At 45.4% G+C, this 23799-nt stretch overlaps 2 protein-coding genes across 2 annotated transcripts; both read left to right on the top strand.

Annotated features, from left to right (window-relative positions):
* Positions 1-6094: 6094 nt before the first annotated feature.
* On the top strand, positions 6095-7041 carry LOC128815903 (zinc finger BED domain-containing protein 3-like). Its single transcript, XM_053993026.1, has 2 exons — positions 6095-6616; positions 6728-7041. Exons 1-2 carry the CDS (start codon positions 6308-6310, stop codon positions 6938-6940), a joined length of 522 nt encoding a protein of 173 aa, XP_053849001.1. The 5' UTR covers positions 6095-6307; the 3' UTR covers positions 6941-7041.
* Positions 7042-20662: 13621 nt separating this feature from the next.
* NPBWR2 (neuropeptides B and W receptor 2) lies at positions 20663-22075 on the top strand. Its single transcript, XM_053993055.1, has one exon. The coding sequence runs from the start codon at positions 20868-20870 to the stop codon at positions 21864-21866; it is 999 nt and encodes a 332-aa protein (XP_053849030.1). The 5' UTR covers positions 20663-20867; the 3' UTR covers positions 21867-22075.
* The last annotated feature ends 1724 nt before the right edge of the window (positions 22076-23799 follow it).

The raw sequence follows: 23799 nt of genomic DNA, 5'->3' as shown, positions 1-23799 counted from the left end.
CAGAGTGCTCAAAACAACAGCATGTACAGAGAAGGAAGAGGAGGAAATACAGCTGGATACTTCCTAATGCTCTTCTCTGGACTGACCTGGTGTCTGGTGCAGTGAGTCACAGAAAACTTGCTCAAAACATGGGTGGCAGAACTGAAAATGCTCACTGATAAGCAACAGAAAAATTAAGAGCATATAGGAGTGAGTGTAGTCACGAGGACCTGGAGAAGAAAGAACCCCAAAAGGCCAAACATGATGTAATATTGTGCATAATGAGGGTAAAATACATGTTGCTATTCATCATGTATCCAAAGAATTATAGAATAGTTTGGGTTGGAAGGGACCTTTAAAGGTCATCTGGAATGACAGAGGATGGAAAGCAAGAGCAAAACAGTATCTTAACTGCCAGGGGAAACTGTATTGAAAGCAACCTAAGATTAGAGCCAAAACAGCAGCATCTTATCTTTGAACTAAAGACTTATCAATAACTAATGCTGTCTGCCACTGAGGGGCACACTAAACCAGAATCGCTCCACTCCAGTTTTCCCATGCTGTGCTGTCAGAGCTCTCCATCCTCCCCAGCTCCTGCAGGAACTGGACTTTGTGATGTGACCCCAGCATGGCAGCAGCCCACGTGAAATTCCACCTCACAGAAGAGCATCACCCCTTCTACAAAATAAAGCAGTTTTTTACCTGAACATCAAGCAACACTAAACTTCTCTGGGAAGCACTGGGCGCAGGATAATCAGGGACAGAAAAGGGATGTGTCTGTGGAGCAGAGGGCTGATTTCAATTCTCATTAGGTTGTTAACAGCTGGTTTCATTAGTCTGCCTACAGACAATCATAAATACTTAGTGGCAACTGCAGGGTGAAAAGCCATTTCAGTTTATTAACATTCTTAGAGCCTCAAACCTGTCAGTGAAATTATTTTTAAAGTAGCTTGTAAAGTTCGTCTCTTCTCGAATAACTGTCAGACTGACAGACCGAGGTGTGACATTTATGCCCCAATAAAAGGGAGTTTGAATGCAGTTTAATAGCACTTGAAATGTTCTGCTCTGAGAAACTGTCCCCAAAGTCCAGGTGGACCTTTCTCCATTGGAACTCGCAGAAATTTGTAGAAGCTATAACTTTGGCATTAATTTTACAGGAGCATTTATAGCCCAAGAGTCAAGACCAAAGCCATAAAATGTTGCATCCTGGGTGCTGCTCAAGCCCTGGGCTTTCTCAAACCAGAGATAAACTTGTATCTAAAGGGCTGTCTGGAGCCCAGGACTACTAAATTTGCTCTAGTAGAATTCTGTTACAAAGCTTAGCCTGCAATGAAGGCAGATTTTTATCTTGGCTTAGTTAAATATTCCCCATAACCAGGATAAATTATAATTTCCCCACTATAATTCATGATTTGTCCACTCCTAATTACTCTTTCTTCTTGCCCTAAGCACCATCCTTATTCATACAATAGGTTTGATGGCTCCCATTAAGTTTATTATTCTACAGACATATGTTGGATTAAAGTTTACCTGAATGAGAGCTTTATCCAGCTCCTGCCAGAGCTAATGGAGAAGATATTTCAGTTTATTCAAAGCAGTTATCTCAGAAAGAGGATCATGCTTAAATTAGAATAAAAATTCTGCCAGAAACAGTATTCATTTGTTTCCCCCAACCATTCACTAAAAACCCTCAGTCACTTAAGAGCTTTTTAAATTATTTCCAGTATTCACTACATGGCCAATTATTAAGAGAGCTCTGACCCTGCAGTGCAGTTAATGACCATCTCTGACATATTTCTTACATGCATTTTTTTTCCACATTTCCTTCAACAGTAGCTAACCAGGTGCCTTGCCCTTTTTATCTCCTGTTTAATCCATTTACTCTCATCCTCCATGGCACAGCACACGACGTTTCCACAAAACCAGCCTGCACCAGCCACTATTTCACAATTCACCCATAAAATCCCAATCTTTTACACTTCCACCTCTTCATCTTCCCATCCACGGAGGGGAGTCAAGGTCAGCCAGATGCAAACGAGGTGTTTGAAGCTGAGGTGTGATGAGGCAGTGATTGCTTGATGAGCACAGGAGGAGGAAAGGTCTTGGCTGTGCCTTGGTTCTTAAATCATCCTCAGTTGTGCAGGAAAATTAAGGACAGAGCAGTGATGCCCCTCTGACCAGTTTCCCCATGGCATTGTTCCTGTCACGAAGTCAAAGGCAGGCAGATCACACATATTCTTTTACTCTGACTCCTGCTGGGATAGGAAGAAAATAGGAAAAAAATAGGAAAAAATATAATTATTAGGGATTTTCATTGTGTGAGCTCAGGATTCCCCACGCTCTTGCCAAGGGGGAATGTTCATCAGGCAAAGGATATGAGAAGGAGCCTCAAACTGTCCAAAATCCCAGTAAAAATACTTTTTCCTATTGAACCCTTCACCAAAGCTGGTCACACTTCAGGCCCTTTATACACCCATTTCCTGATGTGTATCTCCCAGTGGGGTGTTCCCACTGCTCCAGGGACCCAACACAAACCTTACAGCCCCCCACACAAACACACCCCAAGGAGCTGCACCCTTCCCTCCAAACCTGGGTACCTGCCACAGCCACCTCTGTGCTGATCTGAGCCTGCTTCTCCCCAAAACAAGGTGCTCAGTTTATCCTTGAAAAAGATAAAGGATAAGATAAAAAATAAAGGATTTGAACCTTGGAAAGATTGACAACAGCATCCTTGTCTTCTCCAAAAGAGCCATCATTTCACAACTGTAATCTCCACACTGAGACTTTATTCCCTTTAAATGTCCAAGTACACAGGCAGGATCAAGGAAGGCACTGAAGTGAGTCAAGTTTAACCCCAAAGATCTCCCAGCTCCCTGGGAAAGCTCAGACAAGCAGTAGAGAAAGAATTAATGGTCCCATTTCTGGCATCTAACAGCCACAGGGCAAGTGAAAAGTTGGTTTTAGAGCATGAAGAAAAAGCACTAAGTAATAAAGGGTGAGAAAAATCCATCACTCCAACAGGTAAATGAAGGCAAAACACTTGAAGAAACAGAGGTAGATGGAGGGAAAAAAACCCCACAATTAATAGTGTCCATGACACACAGAGCCAAAACAAGTCCAGGGGATCAGGAAAGAGGAAAGCATGTGCTCCAAACAACAGCAGAAATGAAGTGAGAGATCTAGAGGGAACAAAAGAAAGAGGCAGCCTGAAGAAAGGAAGAAATGCCTCCCCACAAGGTGTTTTGGTTTTTTTAATCAAGAGTCTCTTGTATCATGTGGTAGAAATCCAGAAAAGTAAAGGTCAGGAGAGGCATGGTTTATTGGGAACATTCCTGCATAGCAGACAAGATATATCCTTGTGCAAATTATTCCATACAGCACTCATATCTTTAATTGCTTCTTTTCCTCTTCCTGGGGAAGCAGAGACGCTTTATTTACTCCAAATAATATTTTCTCCCTCCTCCCTGGCAAAGAACAAGCTCCCATCTTGGCAAGTGCTCACTGGTTTACTAAATGCTCATCACACCCATGCTAAGGAGAGTGGAGCAGGTTAATTTATCACTTGCTACAATGATTAACTTGCCCAGCTGCAGGGTTCAAGAACACCAGAGCGCCTCAGGTTATAGAGGATCACAGGAGGAAAAGCTCCATTGAATTAAGCTGCTGCCACACTGGCCCTCTTTGCCTGTCAAACACATTCAGCTGCTCTGGCACTGCCCTGGGAAAATCCCCCATAAAATAAAAGTGAAATCCCTCATCTCCTGTGAGAAAGCACAGCTGGGTTCTGCTCAAGGCATTTCAAACTACATGGGGTATTTGTGAGCTCCCCTTGCAAAGGCAGCATCTCAGGAAAACCAAAGGTTTCTTTTCATGGACTCACCATACTCAGGACACCTTCCCCTAGACCAGGTTGCTCCAACCCCCATCCAACCTGGCCTTGAACACTTCCAAGGGTGACACAACCACAGCTTCTCTGGAACCTGTTTTGCTCCTCCCCCCAACTTTGCAGCCTCAGAGATAGATTTCTATTAAATATCTACATTTTTCTAGGAAAGAAATATGGCAAACCTTGTTTGCATCTGACTTTGCAAAATCAGCATAAGCACTTCAAAAAGGGCTGCCGCCCACTTTTCTTATTTTTCCCCATTTGGTGGAACATTTTCATTCTGTTGTTGTTTGGAGCAGTATTTTAATATATCTGGCTGAGGCTGCTTAAAATAGTACATTTTTTAAAAGCTACTTTTGTGAGGGGTGGAAAACTGAGCTCTTGCACATCCAGTGCTTCTGTTGTTGGAAGTCTTAAATCCCACCTCTCTGGTGGGATGAAATAGGTGCTACTAATCCAATTTCTAAAGTATCGTGCATCAAGCTGACACTATTTTAAGACTTAAAAAAAAAAATCCAATTTAAACAAACCTCTGCTCCTTTCCATTTTCACTGTTCCATAGTTTATGACAGAAGACAGGAGAGAAAGATTGTTTTGGGAACAATGTTTTCAGGAGTCTAAAAATAATATAAAAACTGCTCTGCCATGCTCTCAGCTGTTACAGCCCCAAAAAGCACTGGCTATTTTTGCTCATAGAGTCACAATTGTGGTGGGATTTCTACCACACCACAGGACAGCTAATTTTTGGTTTTCTCCTGGAAATAACTACAGCACTTCTGAGTAGCATGGTGAACATGAGCCTCTTTTAATGGCCCTTGAAACTGGACACGTGAAATGAGCCAAAGGCCAGGTGAACCTGTGATCTCTGAATGGGTCTTCACATTCTTCCCAGGGAGATGAATGGCAATCACTGTTTTGCCAGGGAAACGGCATCTGCTGGGAATGTGGTGTAAAAAATGTGCTTTCTGCTCCTCTCAGAGCCAAAATTCCTGCCCGTTTCTTGTAAGTCCTCCTTAGATAAGGACCATGTTCAGCTGAGTGACAGTGAAGCAAAATGGCAGTCCAGGAATACATTTTCCTGCTCACAGTATCCCCCGTTCACATGGGTGGTTTCTCACTGGCACACAGGAGTAAGGAAGGAACCCAAATGCATCATTGTACATAAAATCAGATGTGCTGAGGGATGAACAGATCTTGCAGGGATATGGAAACCTCCCCTGAAAACCCAGTTCAGGGAGACCCTGAGCTATTTTGTGGTGCTAGGCATGAAGATGCTCAGGATCTTCCACAGAGGCTCAGCAGGCAGTGGGATTGTGCCTGGATCTCACCCTGGAAATGCCAGTGGCTCAACTGAGAGCCACTGGAATGGTTTATATTGCATTGAGAGGGGCCACAGTCCTGCAAGGGTCTTTCATCAGGAGCAAACAGCAGCCTGGAGGGTGGGGAATGCTGGATCTGTACCACTGTGTGCTCATCCTTCACCTTAATGGGGAGCTGCCCCCAAAGTTGCCATGTATCACTTTTATAGCTCTCCTTTTGGGTATATTTTGGAGCAGCTGTTATATGTGGCTTTTTATGGTGATCCTGTGGGAAGCAGCCATTTCCCTGCTGTGATATCCTCACAACTAATACTAACTCCTCATTCCCTTTGGTTTTATTTGGGTTTTTTATATGTTTGTTTTATAATTTTTTATTTGTTTGGTTGGTTTGCGTGGGTTTGTTTGTTTGGGTTTTTGTCTGTTTTGGTTTGAGTTTTTTGTTTGCTTTTTTATAAATGACTGATGAAGTTGGCATAGCCAAACTTAAGAAAATGTAAACCAGGCTTGACTTTCCAGAAATTACTTTTGGCTGGGTTTAACTGCATCCGCCAGGCTCAGGATCACCAGTATATTTGCAGGTTTTGCTCTGCATCATCAGCCTGCCCAGACTCTGCTCGGTGTTTCACAAATGAAATGGAGAAGACAATGGATATTGTGCCAATCTTCCTTTCAAACAGCAAAACCGGCATCAGCACGACAAAAAAAAAAAAAAAAAAAAAAAAAAAAAAAAAAAATCACCAGTTAGAGCAGAACCAGTGTCCCACCATGTTCCCCTCTACTGTTATTAATTTTGCACATTTAGAGGCAAACCTGGGCCTAAAGCTTCCATCTCTCAGTTCTTGATGCTATTTGACTTCAGCCTTGACTCCCCCTGATCTAACTGACTGCTGGCCAAGTGGGGCTCGGGATGCTCAGCCTGGAAAGGGAGACACTGGGGAGGCCTCACTGCAGCTCTGCAGGACTGGAAGGGTCCCACAAGAAAGATTGGGACAGAGTGTTCAACAGGGCCTGTGGCAACAGGACAAGGGGGGATGGCTTTCAGCTGCAGGAGGCTGACTGAAGTGGGATCTAAGGAAGCTGCTCTTTTACACTGAGGGTGGTGAGGCACTGGCCCAGGCTGTGGATGCCCCATCCTTGGGAACTGGGCTGTGAGCAGCATGGTCTGGGGGAAGATCGCTCAGCTTGGAACAAGATGCTCTTTAGATCAATTGTGATGTCACATTCCATGTTCCAGCTGGAACTTCCAGCGTCCAGCAAAGAGCACAACACAACCACTGGCCCTGGTGTCAGTCCACCCTTCACCCTGCTCCTGCCCACTCCTGTCACCCTTCCTGTCACCTGCCCACTGATACCCCAATCAGTCCTGCAAGCTCCCTATTGCCTGGATTGTGTCATCCATCCCTGCAGGATGCTGACTTTGGTACTGAGGAAGGTACGGTGCCATTCCATGGAGATGGACACCCCCAGCTGCCTGGCTGGGCTGGAGTTCTGTGGGGATGGTGTGGGACAGGGACCCCACTCTGAGCTTTTGCTACCTCTGCAGACTGTCACAGACAGAGAGGAAGAGATGGAGGTCGACCAACAGACTGATACAGAGGAGGACATGGAAACGGAGGGCGAAGAGATTGGAGAGGAAGAGATGGAGGTGGATATGGAAGAGGAGATGGAAGTGGAAATGGAAGTGGAAATGGAAGAGGATAGTGAGGACATGGACACTGATGAGAAAGATGAGGAAGAGTCTATGATCTTGGGATGAAGATTGATGCCAGCAGCAGGACAGGCATGAGGCCCCCACAGGCAGAGTGGGTCCCCTGCTGCCAGGCTGAGGCTGGACTGCGTGGTCCCTGCTCAGGGACACGGTACAGGCACCATCCCCAGCCTGTCCTGTGCTTGCTTTGGGCCACACAAGCCCCATCCCAGTGCCTGGGGCCCAGCCTCCAGACCCAGCCACGCTCAGTTCTGACAGCAGAGTCCTGCTGTGCCAGCCTGGGGGCACATGGAAGAGCTCTCTGTGCCTGACTGGAGTGACCATGGCGCTTGATTTTCTTCCAGGACTGATGAAGATGGCACCCTTTTGTAAATAGGTTTTCAGAGTTTGTTGTTATCTTTGGGATATAGGTTTTAAGGCTTCTTTTTTTCTTCTGTAAATACATTTCATATATTTTTGTTAGATATGTTCTTATGTATATACGTTCTATAAATTGTTGTTGTTACAAATATTCTTACAATGTAAATGTGTTCTGTGTTTTCATTGCTGTTCTTCTGTAAATAAACAATCTTTATTTTTCACACCCCAGTTCTCTTTCCATTTGCTTCAGGTACAAGCAGCATTTGCAAAGTTGTGGTTTTCACTTGCTCCAAGTTCCCAGGACTGGAGGTTGGTGGGGGAGCTGGCACAGCCACCCCAGGAGTGGGGGTACCTGTGCACAGAGGGGTCCCACTGACAGAGGTCACCGTCTCCTTGCAGTCTCTCTGGACACACTTGGTAGCTGTAGGGGTAAATCCCAGTGTGCCCTGTCCCGTGGGATCCCATGCCTGATCCTGCAGAGCCTCATCCATGGCTCTTCCCTGGGTAGCCCCAGGGCTGGCAAGGGTGCACTGGGCTGTGGGCAACCCCTGTTCCTGGGCACCCTGAGGGGCTGGACCAGCTTGGAGGGAGCCTCAGCACAGGGGCCTCAGTCCTACATGAACCAAGATTTCCTTTGGAAAACCCGTCTGTCACCAGACTCTGGTACAAGCACGACACGAATTGATCCTCCTAGTTAAAGGTGTAACGGTAATTGGCACAAATTTGTCCCTTGGACTTTCTAGCACAGCAAATGTCAGCGCTTGTAATCCCTGTTCTGCACGCCCTGCTTGGGCACCAAAACATCTGAACCTGACAGAACATCTTTAATTAGCACCAACCTGCAGAGAGCTACAGGGGGAGAACCCACCCCCAATCACCCAGAGAAACACTTGACATTGATAATCTGGGGCAGAGCTGAAACTAAAGTATTTTAACGCCAAAAGAGATGATTTTTTATTGCTGAATTCATTCTCCAAGAACAATAATGAAAGCTTTTGGTCTCCTCACCTGCCACAGATGTGTATTGCCAAGGTTTGCTTCTGGGTTATGACTGAATTTTATTCATCTGGTCAGAACTCTGATGCTGTTCCTGGCTAAGGTGCAGAGATAATATTTCAGAGCCTGATGAACTCAGCACAGCTTGTGCAACGCAGAATTTCCAGACCCAGACATTCAGGCCATGCAAACTGATCCTTTTTCATCTCTGTGCAAAGATCAGTATTAGGACATCACTGGTGTACCACAGACTTCTCAGAGCTCCCTTTTATCCAGCTCTCCCCAGTCACTTCACAGACTTCACTCCAAGCAGTTTCTGACAGAGTTCAGTAGCACATGGGATTTAATCCTGGTTTTTCTTCATCTTCTCTTGATCTGTCTCCAGACACAGTGTGTGGGCACTGTCTGACAGCAGCAGCATTAACGTGTCACCTCCCTGACACTGAGGTTCATGTCACAACTTTTCATCAAAAGCAGCAAATAAATGATTCCCACTGGGTCCCACACAGCTCCACGGGGAGTTTGTGTGGCTGCACTTCCAGCACCAGCCCTGATGCACAGGACTTGCAGGAGGAGATACAGAAGGAATCAGCCATTCACAGAGAAAAACATCAGTTTGCATGGCCCAGATCCCCACAACACAGAAACTCTGGTAACCCAGACTCTGCACTTATACTTTGGCCTCTGTACCTTACTTTTCCTCTCACTAAACTCCTCCCAGTTTCCCTCATGCTCAGGTTCCCAAGACAATTAAAAGCAGCTTTAGGAGCAGGGATAGGTGATGGGAACTGTCCCAAGGCTCGACAAAATTTCTCTTCTCAGGCCTGACAATTCCAGCCAAGGAGAGAGGAAAAGCCTGCATGAAAGAGGTGTGAAATCAAAGCAGTAATCAAATTTAGGTACAATGAGGGAAGCTGAAGAGGTTTTCAATGTTTAGAACAAGATTAGCAGCTCCAGGCACAGGAGGGATGCAACATTTTCCCCACTGTAACAACTCTGTGATGCAAATTGCATCTCAAATCCTTCTCCCCAGCTCTGGGACCTGTTCAGCCACAAACGTGGTGCTGAATTTTTAAAGCAAAGTGGAAACTGGTCAGAGAGGTGGTTTGCAAATAAAAATCACAGAGGACAGCTTGGAAGCACCAGCAAAGAGAGGCAGAGCCTGGCCCCAGGGCACAGCACAGCTACACAACACATGCCTGAAACTAAGAAATTAAAGAACTTGCCACTTGTTTTTCTCCCCCAGGAGCTACAGAATGTGCTTTATAGAATCCCTGCCTCCTTCACACTGCATCAGCATGCAGGAGAGCACAAGGATGAAGATTACAGCACCTTCTGCTGCCACTTGCATCTCCTGACTCAAATCTCACCAAAATCTCTCACTATTGGGCCTTCCCAAAGTCTCAGATTGACTTGGTCCTTGCAGGATCTCAGTTCTGAGGAGTATGAAGGGAGATAAAGGGACCTGCAGAGACCAGAGATGCAATTGCTGCCCGAGGTGCATTTCACTGCCCAGGTTAGTGCCTCTAAAACCATCAAAATCAGCCCCTTTGACAGCACCAAGCCAACAGCAGAACATCAGGGCCTGCACATGGTTGGAAATGCCATTTTTAAATATTTCTCTGATTTCATGGTGCCATTGCAAGGGTTAATCCCATCACTCAGCAGCAAGTCTTGGCAATCAGCTTCAGGTGGGTTTTTAGTGCTGAGCAAATAAGAGGCAATTTTACTTTGTCTCCAGTGAATGAAATTTCACTTAAATCAGATGAACTCTCTGTTCTGAGGCTGGCCAGCCAGTAACCACTGCCAGGTCCCCAAGCCTGGATGTCAAACTGCTCTGATATTGAAAAGTTAAAATTATTTGGCTTTGTGTACAAGATTATTCTCACTCAGAAGAATTGGGATCCATATAATTGCATTTCCAAGCACTAAACTCAAACCAGCCACAAAGGGCACAAGAGACAAGAAAAGAAATACAGATTTCTAAGGAGATGGAAATTGAATGCTGAGTTTTTCCCATTATAGAAAGTTTCATAAATTATCACCTGCCAGCTTCTTGCCTTCACTTGTGTGGCCACTACTGAATACACTCACAGATAAGAAAATGTTTGTCCTACTGAAAACCAGGACTAGAGGTAGAAAAAGGCTCAGAAATCTGAATTAAAAGACAACAAAATGAAAAGAGCTGCCTTATAATAGCAAGATATGATGGACAGCAGGAATGGCTGAAGCCAGCAGAGATAAGTCCATGAACTATTCATACTACAAAGATTTCTGACAAAACCCCCAATAACCCAAAAGCAACGTTTTGTCTGGCAGAGCTGATAGGAGCCCTGTGCATTTAATTCAGTCATTGGCAGCAAATGGAGATGGGCTTGAAGCTCCTTTGGTCCACTACTACTTATTTTTTTTCACCCAGAAAATATAATTACATCTACTCTATGGGAAGAAATTATTGCTTTGAGTGGTTCAAGGCAAAGAGTTTCTTCCCATAGCCACTCGTAATCAGTCATCAAGAGAAATATTTTCTCAAAAGATCGCTTCAAAATTTTGGAGTGACTTTCAACATAAATAACTTGGTTATTGTGCTCAAAATGATAAGGGAATTGAATTGTGCTCCCTCAGCTTAAAAAGAAGTGTTTCTTCCCAGTTCTTCACAAAGAGGAACAAAGCACTTTGTTGCAGCAAACTGAAGGGAGGAAGAGGTTTCTTTCCCCCTGAGCTGCACAATAGGAGACAATTTTGTTGCCAAGAGGCAACAAAACCCAGCCAATTTCCAGTTCTTTTAGTGTAAGGGAAAAGCTCTGAGGATCAGCTGTGGGAGACACAGAGTGGGAGGAGCAGAGAATCTGCTGGGGGTTTTTGGGGTGGGGGACAGATTAAAGAAATGTTCAAGCAAAACCTGTGAGAGCTCAAGGCTCCATCCCTGAGGATAAACTCGATTTGACCCAAATGCCATTCAAATCCAAAAAACATCGGATTTGAGGCATTTCCTCAAGCTCTGCTGAGCCATCAGGTACAACCCAAATCAATCTGTGGGACGAGGGCAGCAGATCCCTGGCACAGGACAAGGATGCTCCCCTGGGAAGCCGCCTGTGTTGTCCATGGGACTCACAAGATCTACTTCTAAAGACCCCAACATCCAAAAAACTCCACATTAAAAGCCTTTAATTTGGGGTTTCACTTCTTCATCTGTCTGTTGTCACTAGGCAGCTGCTCCAGTTCAACACCTTTCTGATGGGTACAAATTTTCTCCTAATTTCCAGCCTAAACAGGAAGTTATTTCCATTCACTCTTCTACAAGTACTGGGAGCTTGTACCTGATTTGCTCTTCCTCTCCTGGTGTGCATTTGTACACATAAAGGGCCAAAGCCAAGAGCATTTCTTTGTTTAAATCATGTCATTTGTCCTTATTATTTCCTTCCCATATACTTGCACGGATTTGGTGCTGGCTCAACACTCAGAATGTTGACAGCACAAAGTCCAGTTTTCACACCGACTTCTCCAAGTTTTGGAACAAGCCTACAAAGAAGGAAATACAGCAAAGAAACTCCAAACAGAGGCCCTAATAAAGGTAATAAAATGCCACATGGCAGAGTTTGCTGTAGGGAAGAATAGTGCTGATAATTAAATCATTACAAACAATTAAAGCAGGAGAGGGGAGGAAGACAGCACTATCCTTTCCAGCTCCTCAGTCCTCTGCCCCTGGCATGAATTTAATAAAGCACAAATCTCCCAGCAGAAATCCCTCAGCAATTGATTTCCTACTCGTGGAACACAGCAGACAGACACCTTGGCTTTCCTGACCAGAAAAGGAGAATTTGCCTCTATGTTTTTCCCAGTCATGCAGCTGTGATGTCAAATCCCCCTCCCTGCCCTGCCAGGAGGTTCCTGAAGTGACAAGTTTCTGTAGGGTGACAACCTTCTGGAGAGGCACAGAGAGCTTTGTGTCAGTGTAAGGGACCCCACAAGGGCAGATCCCTAATTCAAGCTCCATCTTTGTTCACAAGCAGTTCCTAGCAGAAGATTCACAGTGATTGCATTTCCCCAGAACAGGTAATTTCAAGCACAGTTTTCTCTTGAGCTGTCCTGCCTTCCACAAAAGCAGCGTGCCAGGGATTGCTTTGGAGACGAGCACCAGGAAACATAGCAACACCTAACAGTCAAGACCATCCAAACTCACTTATCAGCTCACCCCCACATCTCCTGGACTCACTTGAATGCCCAGGAGAGTCTGAGAAGCCAACTGATTTCTAAGAAACAGCTGTGCAATCGAAAGGTAAATGACAAGGGCAACCAACCCCACAGGCAGGGGAAGGAGCAGGAGGGATCCAGCCCTTACTGACAGAGGTGCAGCTCAAGTGATGCTCACTCACTCTTTGGGTTGCTTTTACATTAACAACACACCTCCACACTACAATTGCTCTCCCTCCCTGCAGCCACATAGAAAAAATTCACTGGTCTCTCACCTCTTTCTTGCCTCTCTCTGCCTGAAATAATTTTTCCCCTCATACAACCAGCAAAACAGGGTTTGTTTTCATGCTGGAAATAAGTCTAGAAACTCTTTGACCGATTTCAATATGGACAATGTCACTACAAACCGCCCATTACTCAGGTGCCCCAGGCAGGCAAGGAAGGGAAATCTGACAACAGAGGTGGGAACACCAGCCATGGATAACAGCATCATAATCTGCCTCTCTCATGGATGATTTTCTTCCCACTCCAGAAAATTCCCTGCCTTTTTTAGGGCTGGAGAAGTCTGCTGTCTGCCCCACAAAATGAGGAGCAAACCAAGCAGGAATGCTGCAGAGCACCTTTGTTCCTATGATATTATTCTGCTGAACCCATAAACCCACAGAAGAATGGGCACATCCAACTCCTGATTGCAGAGGAGGGAGTTCATCACATCCCCCCTGTAAATTAGGATTTATCAGAGATGGAGAATTGATTGCCAAGTAACCTGCAGAGACACAAAACTGCTCTGCAGTTTTCTAGGACTCACTGAGCAGTACAAAAAGGTTATTGATGCAGTTGGGGAGTGTTTCTGTACAGGATGTGTACCTCCTGACATCCCAGGCGGGGAAAAAATTTACTTAACATTTGCAAGAAGAAAGCAGTTCTTATTTAAAAAAGGAATGGAAAAAATAAATAGAAAATCAACTTTATGGCAAGTAGCCTCAGTAAGAGTTTGCAGAATTTGGTGAAAACAGGTCATTTACAAGGAAATAATTTTCATCTGCCTTCAAGTGGAGTTGTGAAGCAGGTGGAGATGGAGATGTGTCAGAGCCTGAGTGTGTTCCTTACTGACAAAATGACACTGATATTACCAAGTATTAGAAGTGGAAAACTTCAGTGATAACTCAGCCCTCCAACACAAAACACCTTCTCCCACGCAGTCAGCACTTGTCTGAAATCATTCCCCTTGGCAGGAGGCCCTCCACGGCCTGGTGAGTTCTGCACTTCAGAAATTATTCCCTGTGGAGAACACAGAGGTGTACCTTTATTTCTTTGCTTTTTCTTCTCTTCCGAAAGCATCCAAAACTTTTTGGTGTGGTTATCTATAATTTGCATCAATATGATTTCTGATGGGGACTTCATTTACCCAGGACACTGTGAAAGCCCCAGTCAAAGACCTCACAGCTTCAGTCCCCAGGGAATTAAATTTGGGGGCTTTGCTTTGAGGCTCAATTAGATTTTAAAGCGAGAAGAGCCAGGTGCTCCTTACTGTCACTGCTCTTTTGGCTGTTTCTGGGGCCCACACTGAATCCAGTCCCTCCCCCACTTACTCAAACATCCCCACTATGGCCATGACCATGAGCAGAGAGCACCAGCCATAAACCTCATCTTGCAGTGATTCCTTCCCTTTTCCTTTTATCTTTCGCATTTTAAATTATTTTTATGAGTTTTATAGCACACCATTTCCTACTCAATTCACCTTAGTTATCCAACTTACATTTTTCTCCATCACACTGACATAACCAACACGGCTCATGCTCTTAGCACTGAATTTTCATGAGCACATACATGGCCACAAGAATTATGATGTCCTATTTAAGTAGGTCAGGCTGGTATTAATTGTAAAACAGAGCTGTAATAAATTATTGCAGTCCAAAGCCAGAACGAAGTTTCACTAAGCTCAAACCAGGCCTTCTGCCTTTTCCTTTCTTCCTTACAATAGTTGATGGTATTGTAAACTTTGTAGTCCACAATGTCTATTGGCCAAAAGAGGGTGGAGAAAGGTACTAGCTCTGTGTAATTGCACTGGAAAACGTTGTGCCAGGAGACAGATTTCATCTGTTTTGTTGGTTTGGGGTTTTTCACAATGAACGTTGTACAAAATATTAGACCATTTCTCTAAAACATGATATTAAGGTGAAGATGAGTCATTTCACTGTCATAACACAAAAGGGAGGGGAAACCAGAGTGAACAAAGCAGCAAATTCATTCAGCAGCAATTTGCACTCCATAACCCTCTGGTGATGAGGCTTTTAGGCCAGAGGAGCTCTGCTACTTAAGCAGACAAGGCAGCACATTAAGCTGTTGCTTAGAGATATTGGAATATATTGCACAGAGCCTGCTCCTGGTGAGATCCCTGAAGGGCTCCCGGCTGTTTCCCCAAGGATGCATTACAGCCCTGTTGCAGTGCTGTTGTTTGTAAAAATTCCAAGCAGGTCAAGCAATGACAGAAAGGGTGGCTTTTCACAAGTGACAGTTCAGATGGCATTAAAAAAGTCAAAGTGACAACTCATCTCACTTGGACATAGCAGACACCAAGGGCTCTTAGCAGCTGTATTACAGCCAGCTTAAGAACAACTAAATAATGTATATTCCTGCTAGGAATGCCGATGGATCACAGCACTGCAGGACACCCTCATCTGCCAGCAGCACAGGAAGGACAGGGATCCAGGGAAGAGCTGATTCCTACCTGCCAACTCACACTAACTTTGGGCAAAAAGCATCCTTTTATTTTGGTTTTGCTCTCATCCTTTCAAACTAGGATTCCTCCTCATGTCTTAATCTTCAGCTGTGCAGAAGAACCTCCTTGCACACACTCTGTGCACATCTGATAAAGGCAACCAGCAGGAAACAGAGCCCTGTTGACACCTCCGTGGTCAAGAGAACTCCAAAAGGAAGCGATTAGCTGTACCCCAGAGTACTGCAGCACCAGGTCCCATCACATCCAAGGCTTTTTCCTCACAGGTCCCACAGGCAAATTACACAAAAACTGTCACTCACGTGGGCTGATGGAAGAACTCTGAGATAGAGAAGCAGAAAAGCTCCAAGTCCAGAGGACTAATAGACCCACAGATTCACACAGCACACTCCTGCTTCCAGAGTTAAGGAGGATGAGGCAGCAGCATCTCTGGCACAGTCAGAGCCATGGGACAGTTCTTCTCCACTCCTTGTGGCAGCACTGACACAAGGGAAGCCCCAGCCACTGCCCCGAGCCCCTCACACCCCACAAAGGTGATGAGCAGTACTGAAAAAGGGGAGAGTCCACTTCTAGAAACCTCCCTCTTCCAAAGGGCTCTGCTTTCAACAGACTGAGCTGGCTCAGGGCAGCAAACCAACCAAAGTACACACTCACTTCCAGCCCTGGAGAAAAGCAGGAATAAATGCTGGAGAATAAAAGCATCCTGGAATGGAAGCAGATTTTAATTTCTCTCTGGAGAAAGGCTGCTTGAAGCCAGACCAACAGGGAGTGGGAGACAAAATTAGGGTGTTTACAGCAGCATTCCCTCTGCACTCTAAATTCTCACAGACATGTATTAATTGCAGCAAGATTGGCACCGTGTCCTTGCTCTCACTCAAGAGTACTCTAGCATAGCTCTCTTAATTAACACATCTGACAGCACAGCTCCTGCTGCGAGCCAGACAACCTCTTGCAATGCCACTCCCTGCCCTTGATGGCTGGTGGCACCTCTGGGTGGCCCCAGACAGCACCACGGGGCTGGGGAAGGTGTAGTAGAAGAGCCAGGGTCTCCAACAAGTGTTGGGAGTGAGGGCTAACCCATTGCAGGAGCCTCCCAACCTCTTTCCTGGCTTGCAGGGAGCAAACAGCTTCAGCCAGCCACCCCCCAGCTCCCAGGGCTACAGCTTTTATTCCCCATCACAGCTGGTCTGAGGAAATTGCTAACACGGCGTTTGTGTCGATTGCTCCCCTGCAGAGACAGGCTGTTATTGATATGTACTTTCCCTGACAAAAACAGGCCCTTTATGGACTTGTTACTCCCATTTTCCTTCAATCATTTCCTGTACCCCTTTGCCTTCACCGCAGCTCTCTGGCAGGCAGGATGTGTCACCAGCCCCTGGATCCATGACAATTATCACCGTTCAAAAGCAATTTCTTTGTCCACAATTCACCAATTTACCGATGGAGGCATTTGCCCTGCACTCACCCCTCACCACCAGCAGCTCTTGCCTGGCTCCCTGAGGTGTCCTACAAGGTGAGCACTATCACCTGCCTAAGCCAGCCTGGCTCAATGAGGCTGGGGAGGTTTTGGGGGAAAGCAGGAGGACTTCCCAGCTTGTGGGTGAATGTTATCCTACAAGCAGCCTGACCAGGCACACTTACCTTGCCAGAAGCAATTACAGCCCGTTTGACATAATCAGGTCTGGACATTTCTCAGGCCAGCAGGTCATGTTGTGGTAGGACAAGGGGGAATGGCTTTAAACAGAAGGAGGGGGGATTTAAATTAGATATAAGAAAGAAGTTTTTTCACAATGAGGATGGTGAGGCACTACCACAGGTTACACAGAGTGGTGGTAGAGGCCCCATCCCTGGGAGCATTCAAGGTCAGGTGGGATGGTTCAGTTGTGAGCAATCTGATCTGGCTGACGATGTCCCTGCTCATTGCAGGAGGGTTGGACTGGGTGACCTTTAAAGGTCCCTTCCAACCCAAACTACTCCTTGATTCTATTATTAACCTGCAATGCTTTTGAAAGCCTGAACGCTTCATACAAATAAATCACCTTAATAACCAGTGACTGCAAGACAGCCAGCCGAGAACATTTTGTTTTGGTAAACAGATTATTGATTGTATATCTGTGTCCTTGAGATGAACTTGACTCCTTGACAGCAGCCGGAGCCCAACAAAACAGGTTCTCCATAACTCCAAAAATGGTGGATGGCCTTTGTCTGGAGCCAGCAGCACATCAGCTTTATGAAGGCAATAAAGCACCACTGATTTAGCATTGGCAGGGATTTCCCCCTCCCTGAAACTCTGCCTTTTCTTTGTTTGCACAGCTGACCCAAGCTGCACAGTGTGAACATGGGCTTCAAGAGGCAAAGTCCATCTCCATGGCACGGATTTGCCAGGAATAAAATCTTTGTCCCTTTTGCACTGTGCTGATGATGGAGCTGTTGGCACAAAAGTAGGTCCAAGCAGTGAAAACACAGCTCGTGCCCTTTCTAGCAGCATCTTCAAACCAGTGCTTGATTTCCAGGGCTTTATGCCACTGTAACATTTATAATCAAGGGATGCCCAGCCAGAGAAGATAAGAAGAATGAAACATTCTCTCAGCCTTCTCTCCAAGCACTCCCCATCACACCAATATACATGGATCCATTTTCCCTGTGCAGAGCCTTTGGGCCTGGTTGGGCCCAGAGACACACAGAGGAAATATTTTCTCTGTTGGTAGAACAGTTCCTACTGTAAAGCAATTTCCTACATGAGTTTAGATCTGTTGGCAATTGCTCTCCCCACAGCAAAAAAGTTTTATTGGAGAACCAGGCAAGGAGCTCCAAAAGCAGGTGCCAGTAATTTGTTTGGGGCATATAAGCAAAAGCCCCTCTACCACACCAGGCAATGAGTTTTAATTAGTCTCCATCTCATCTCTGACAGGTTGTTTTAATCAAGCACATCCTAAGCAAGGCACGGAGAGCATGTTCACTACGGATAATGAGGAGTAAGGCACAAGGCAGAGGGTAAAGCACAAGGGAGCATCGTCAGCACCACAGCTCCTGCAGCCCCCTCAGCTCCCAGCCCCTAAAACACACAGCATCCAGACACACAACCCCTGGCCATGGCAGCATGATGCCAATTCCAAGATAATATAGTTGGGGAAGAGAAAGAACAGCTTTTAAGCTATCCCAGAGACCAGAGATATACTTTATGCTGAAAAAATAGAAAGCCTCAAAGAATTGTGGATGAAAAATACTTTAAAACCCTTTTGTCCCAGGGAATAGTTACAGATCAGCAAGTGTAACATCACATTCTCCTGAATTTTTCTGCCTTCCTGTATGTTTTTCTCTGAAAAAGGACAACAGCAATTCCTGGAAACCACATTCCCCCTGCAGACCTACCAACTCCATATAAACCACATCAGCTTTCCCAAAACAGGTTAGAAGAAAGCTCCAGGGGTGTTTCATCTGAAGAAGTATCATCCATATCATTCCTATGCAATATAATTGGACAATAAAATTCCTGTTTCATTTTCCTTAAGCCCAATGTCTGGTTTGATTTTGGCCAAGATACAGAAAATATCTTGAAGAGTTGTACATTGGGCATTAAGAAAAATTCCCATCTGCTGAAAAGTCAGTTATAGCCATGGCCTTGAGAATTGCAATGAAATGTTTTACTCCCACCCAGCTACTGGTGCACAATAATCTTGCCAGAAGAATATAAAAACATCCAAAGAAGAGGAGCAAAGTCGAACGCAGTTCTTGGCTACTGGCTCAGATCTGTGAGCTGGCCCTCCTGGTTAAATGCACTCAGCCAGGCATGGCAGTGATGGATACCTGTGTTTTCCCCTGCCTTGTCTTGAAAGAAAGGTCAGGCAACATTTAAAAGACTAAAGGAGACTCAAAAGACTCTTGATTTCCTTTTTCTTTTTTTTCTTCAGGGACATGCTGGTAAAGTGATCTTACATTGCTGCTCTATAACCTGGGGTGCGTTTCTGACAAGCTTCATGGTACTCCTGCACCTCCTGATGCACATCTGAAGGATTTCATTGAATTTCCAAAGCCGGATCAGAGACCCAGCTGGAGAAACCCAGCCAAACTCCCCCAGAGCAGCCGAAAACAGCACAGACCTGGAGAGGAGAGGTACTCTATTTATTTGTTTATTTTGCACATTGTAATGTTGCTCACCCTCCTCCTACTCCCTTTGTTAAAACCAGCCACTGTTCCCTATTGAAGCAGTTTAACCCCCTGCTTCCCACCGTTTCATGCATCCCTCACTCAGCCAGTCCTGGGTGCTGCCTGTCCCTCAACATCTCCCTCATTCCTGAAGGAAACATCCACCGTATTGACTATTTTAATAATCCTGCAGAGAGAAAACCTTTTGTTTCCCCCCTTCCCTGATCTGAGCAAGTGCTAATTGGTCAGACACACAACGCGCACACACAGAAGCATCGTGTTGATCTGATTGCAAATCCCGGTACGTCAGCAACCCAGAGACCCTCCTCCAACTCGGATTAGAGGGAAGAGGCTCACCAGTGCAAGCAGCAGGTGCTGGAGGAGGCAGCGGAGCCACTTCCCAGGTAAGGGACACTTCAGCCCTCCGTCCCCAGCGCCGGCAGTCCCACTCACTTTATTGCTGTGCGACAACAAAAGGCAAGAGAAATGAGGCACTTCTCTTTGCAGAGCCTGAGACTGGTTGCCAAACCTTTGGTCTTCACGGTGGGGGTAGGGGTCAGCTGTTTGCTCATTCCCTGTGGAGGAATTCTTGGAAGTATGGGTCAGGCAATAGTGCTGGATGTGGTAACTACTTCAGATGGGATGATTCTTGCTGTGTCTCTAAAGTGGATTTGCTTTCAGGGTACTTTTCTCCCTCTTCCCTGATTAATCCTGAACTTCTGAGATTTACAGGTTTGTCTGTCTGTGCCAAATTTGGGGTGCTGCCAGTTGTTTGTACTGGGGATGGTTTTCAGAGTGAGTAAGTTCATAGCCCACCCTTGCTTAAAGGTGTACTTTGATTGCAGGGTAATCCCCTTTCACTGTTAATTTCAGAAATACTCCCTGAACTATTTTTCCCCCTCCTTCTTTTGCTAGGGGACCCTGGGAGTGGGGAGTAGCAGTGTCAGAAACTTCTTCATTGTTTGTGAAATCCCAGTCCATGAAGAGCCTGAACTCCGACACAAAGGCAGGCGCTAATTAACCACTGGAACACTTCTGCTCCTGCACGGCAAGCGAGCACTGTGCCAGAGAAACAGCAGCCATCCCTCAGGTCCTCCAAGGGCTGTGAACAGCCAGCCAGGCACAAAATTCCCCTTTCTGCCTCCTTGTTCCTGCCAGCCCAGAAGAACTCTCACTGCAGACAGCTGAACGGGAGCCGCTCAACTCCCCCAGCAAAGAAAAGGCAAAGCTCACCAGAATGCTCTCGGAAAGAAGAGTTCCTTGACTTATTTTAGAAAGTCATTATTCTCTTGTTTTCTTGGTTCATGGAGCCTTATGTCTTCCAATCATTTTTTTCTCCCCTCATCACTTCAAAATCAAAGAGGTAAGTTAAGTGGTCCATGAAGATTCACAGCTCCCCTTTGAAAATAAGCTGCACCTAATGAGGTAACAGCTGCTTCTCACAGGAGGGGGAAAAATCCCCAACCAAACAAAAAATCTTTCACTCCTGGGCTAGAGAAGCTTTCAGTGGTATCTGAGGGTGGTCTGTGATCAATAGGCATGGGAAACATCTCCTTTTGGGATGATCTGAACAGCTCCTGCAGCAATGCAGGCAACAGCTGCTACCCGGAAAACAGCATGAGGGTCAACTTCACCCTCCAAGAGCAGGCAGCCGATTTCTACGTTGTCCTGCCTGTGATCTACTCTGTGATCTGTGCTGTGGGACTCACAGGCAACACTGCTGTCATCTATGTGATCCTCAAGGCCCCCAAGATGAAGACTGTGACCAACATGTTCATCCTGAACCTCGCTATCGCTGATGACTTGTTCACCCTCGTCTTGCCCATCAATATTGCAGAGCATCTCCTCCGCTACTGGCCCTTCGGAGAAATCCTCTGCAAGGTCATCTTGTCCATAGACCACTACAATATCTTCTCCAGCATTTATTTCCTGACAGTGATGAGCATAGACAGGTACCTGGTGGTACTGGCTACAGTCAGGTCCAAGAGGATGCCCCACCGCACGTACCGAGCGGCCAGGATTGTCAGCCTGTGCATCTGGATCCTGGTCACCATCATAGTCCTCCCTTTCATCATCTTTGCCAATGTCTACACCGACGACCTGGAGATCAAGAGTTGTGGTCTCAATTTCCCCAAGCCTGAGAGGTTTTGGTTCAAAGCCAGCAGGATCTACACCCTCATCCTTGGCTTTGCCATTCCAGTATCCACCATCTGCATCCTCTACACCATGATGCTCTACAAGCTGAGGAACATGCACTTGAACTCCAATGCCAGAGCCCTGGACAAAGCCAAGAGGAAAGTCACCATTATGGTCTTCATAGTCCTGGCTGTGTTCCTCTTCTGTTGGACCCCCTTCCACCTGGCCACCATCGTGGCTTTGACCACTGACTTACCCCAAACCTCCATGGTCATTGGGATATCCTACTTCATCACCAGCCTAAGCTATGCCAATTCATGCTTGAATCCTTTCTTGTATGCTTTCCTGGATGACAGTTTTCGGAAAAGTTTCCGGAAGTTGCTGGAATGCAGAACTTCTTGAACAGGGGGCTGGGGCTGGCAGGTCTCTGCCCTTCTGGGGCTTTTCAGGGGCAGCTTTGCAGACTGGAGGAGAGGCCAGTGAATGCACAATGTCCTTTCTTTCGTTTACATGTAATGTGTCGTCTGTTTGTAAGCCTCAGCAGCAGCAGGGTTTGTCCTGCCCACTTGCAACTCTTGTATTTCCTCTCTTTTCTCCTACCAACTTCTCAGAGTTGCATTTCTAGAACCTTTTAATTTTTTTTTTAATTCCACCCTCTGAATTATTAAGGACAGAACATTTCCTTTTCAGGGGTGTACTTCTGCCACAGAGTGGTCCTTTATTGCCATCTGCTGTACAGCACGGTCAGGCTGGAGACCAATTTCCAGACGAGTGCAAAGCTCAGTTCTTTATCACTGCGTTATTAGGGAGGATTGTTTAATGGAGCAGAGCTAATGGGCACTTTCAATGAAACATCAGTAAAACAGAGGATGAGTATTTGGAAGAGAAAAGAAACTATTTTCAATGTTCATGTATGTTCCTGTGTGTTACGGCTTTCTTTTGATTTTGAAGGATGTCCATTTTCCACCCCACCACAAATTTCCTCTTTTCTGACATGTTAAATTTAGACCAAAAGGAGGATTTGAGTCTCAAAAATAGTGCTAAACAATACACCATACAAATACTATAATAACTGTGAGAATTTGTGATAGAAATTATTTTGAACTAGTTGTTCCTGTTAAGTGTCAAATACATATTTATTTAAGAGTGAGTAATGAAATAAACCTCATGGGGAAAAAAAAAGAGACTGATCCTTCTTTCACAAGAGAAAATTTATGCTACTTGTGCCATATCTTTGCTATATATATTGCATTTTGCCCATTATAAAATAAAACACAGTAGGTTTGTAACAAAATTAAGATGTTTTGTAAGCCATAAGAAAAACTCCAGTGAGCACTGCAGATATAAAGTTTCTTCTTTCACAGATAAATAGCCAAAATACTTGAACAAAACCAGGACTTGACTGGGAGAGTCTGGAGATCAGAAACTCCATATCGAAAGCTTGGAAAACTCATTCTCATACCCTTTAGCCCTGTGAAGTTTGTATGATACTGGTTTTAGGAAGACTGTCTTAGCTAAAATATTTCTTTTAAGCTTTCCCCCGACCCCAGGTACCAAGCTTGGCTCTTACCTGTCCAAATTCCCCCAGGAAAGTGCAGGACAGGTAACACAAAAGGAAAGGAGACTGCAGTTCTCAGCCTAAATGGGCTCTCAGAGCAATGGGTGGCTGTGGGTGGAGACCCCAGGTGAGACTGCTCGGGGCAGTTCAGTGCCCTGAGCGCCCCTACACCAAAACTGACAACCCTCAATACCTCGGGATGGCAATTTCATTTACAGAACACTAAAAACAGATGTGTGGATACAAGATCACTCTGTTGCCTTCTCCATATTAAAGGTGCTAACTGTGGGAGAACAATGAAGGAGAACACATTCTTCCAGGCAAAACTTCTCCAGGAATTTTGCTTTAGCATGGTTGCCACCTGCTGGCAATGGGCTTCCCAGGTGGAAAAACCTCTCAGAGTGAGAAAACTGACCCAAATTATGTCGCCTCTCACACAAGCTGGCCAATCAGCTGAAACATCGCTGTTCATTGGCATTGGGGCTCTAGGAAAGGCAGTATATTTTATTAAGTAGAAAAAGTACTTTTTTTTTTTTTTTTTTTTTTTTTTTTTTTTTTTTTTTTTTTTTTTTTTTTTTTTTTTTTTTTTTTTTTTTTGCATGGAGAGGAGCTTTTCAGTGTGGGTTACCCACTTCAGACACGACAGTGATATTGCTGGAGCTTTTTCTGTTAAATCACAAGACATGACAGTCACAGAATCACAGCATGGCTCAAGCAGGGTCAGATTTCCCAGCACCGTGTCCACTTGGGTTTGAATGTCTCCAGCATGGTGATGCC

The sequence above is a fragment of the Vidua macroura genome, chromosome 17 (genome assembly GCF_024509145.1).
Source record: "Vidua macroura isolate BioBank_ID:100142 chromosome 17, ASM2450914v1, whole genome shotgun sequence".
NCBI lineage: Eukaryota > Metazoa > Chordata > Aves > Passeriformes > Viduidae > Vidua > Vidua macroura.
The sequence above is the reverse complement of the archived record's forward strand: the minus strand, read 5'-3'. Positions and strand labels throughout refer to the sequence as shown.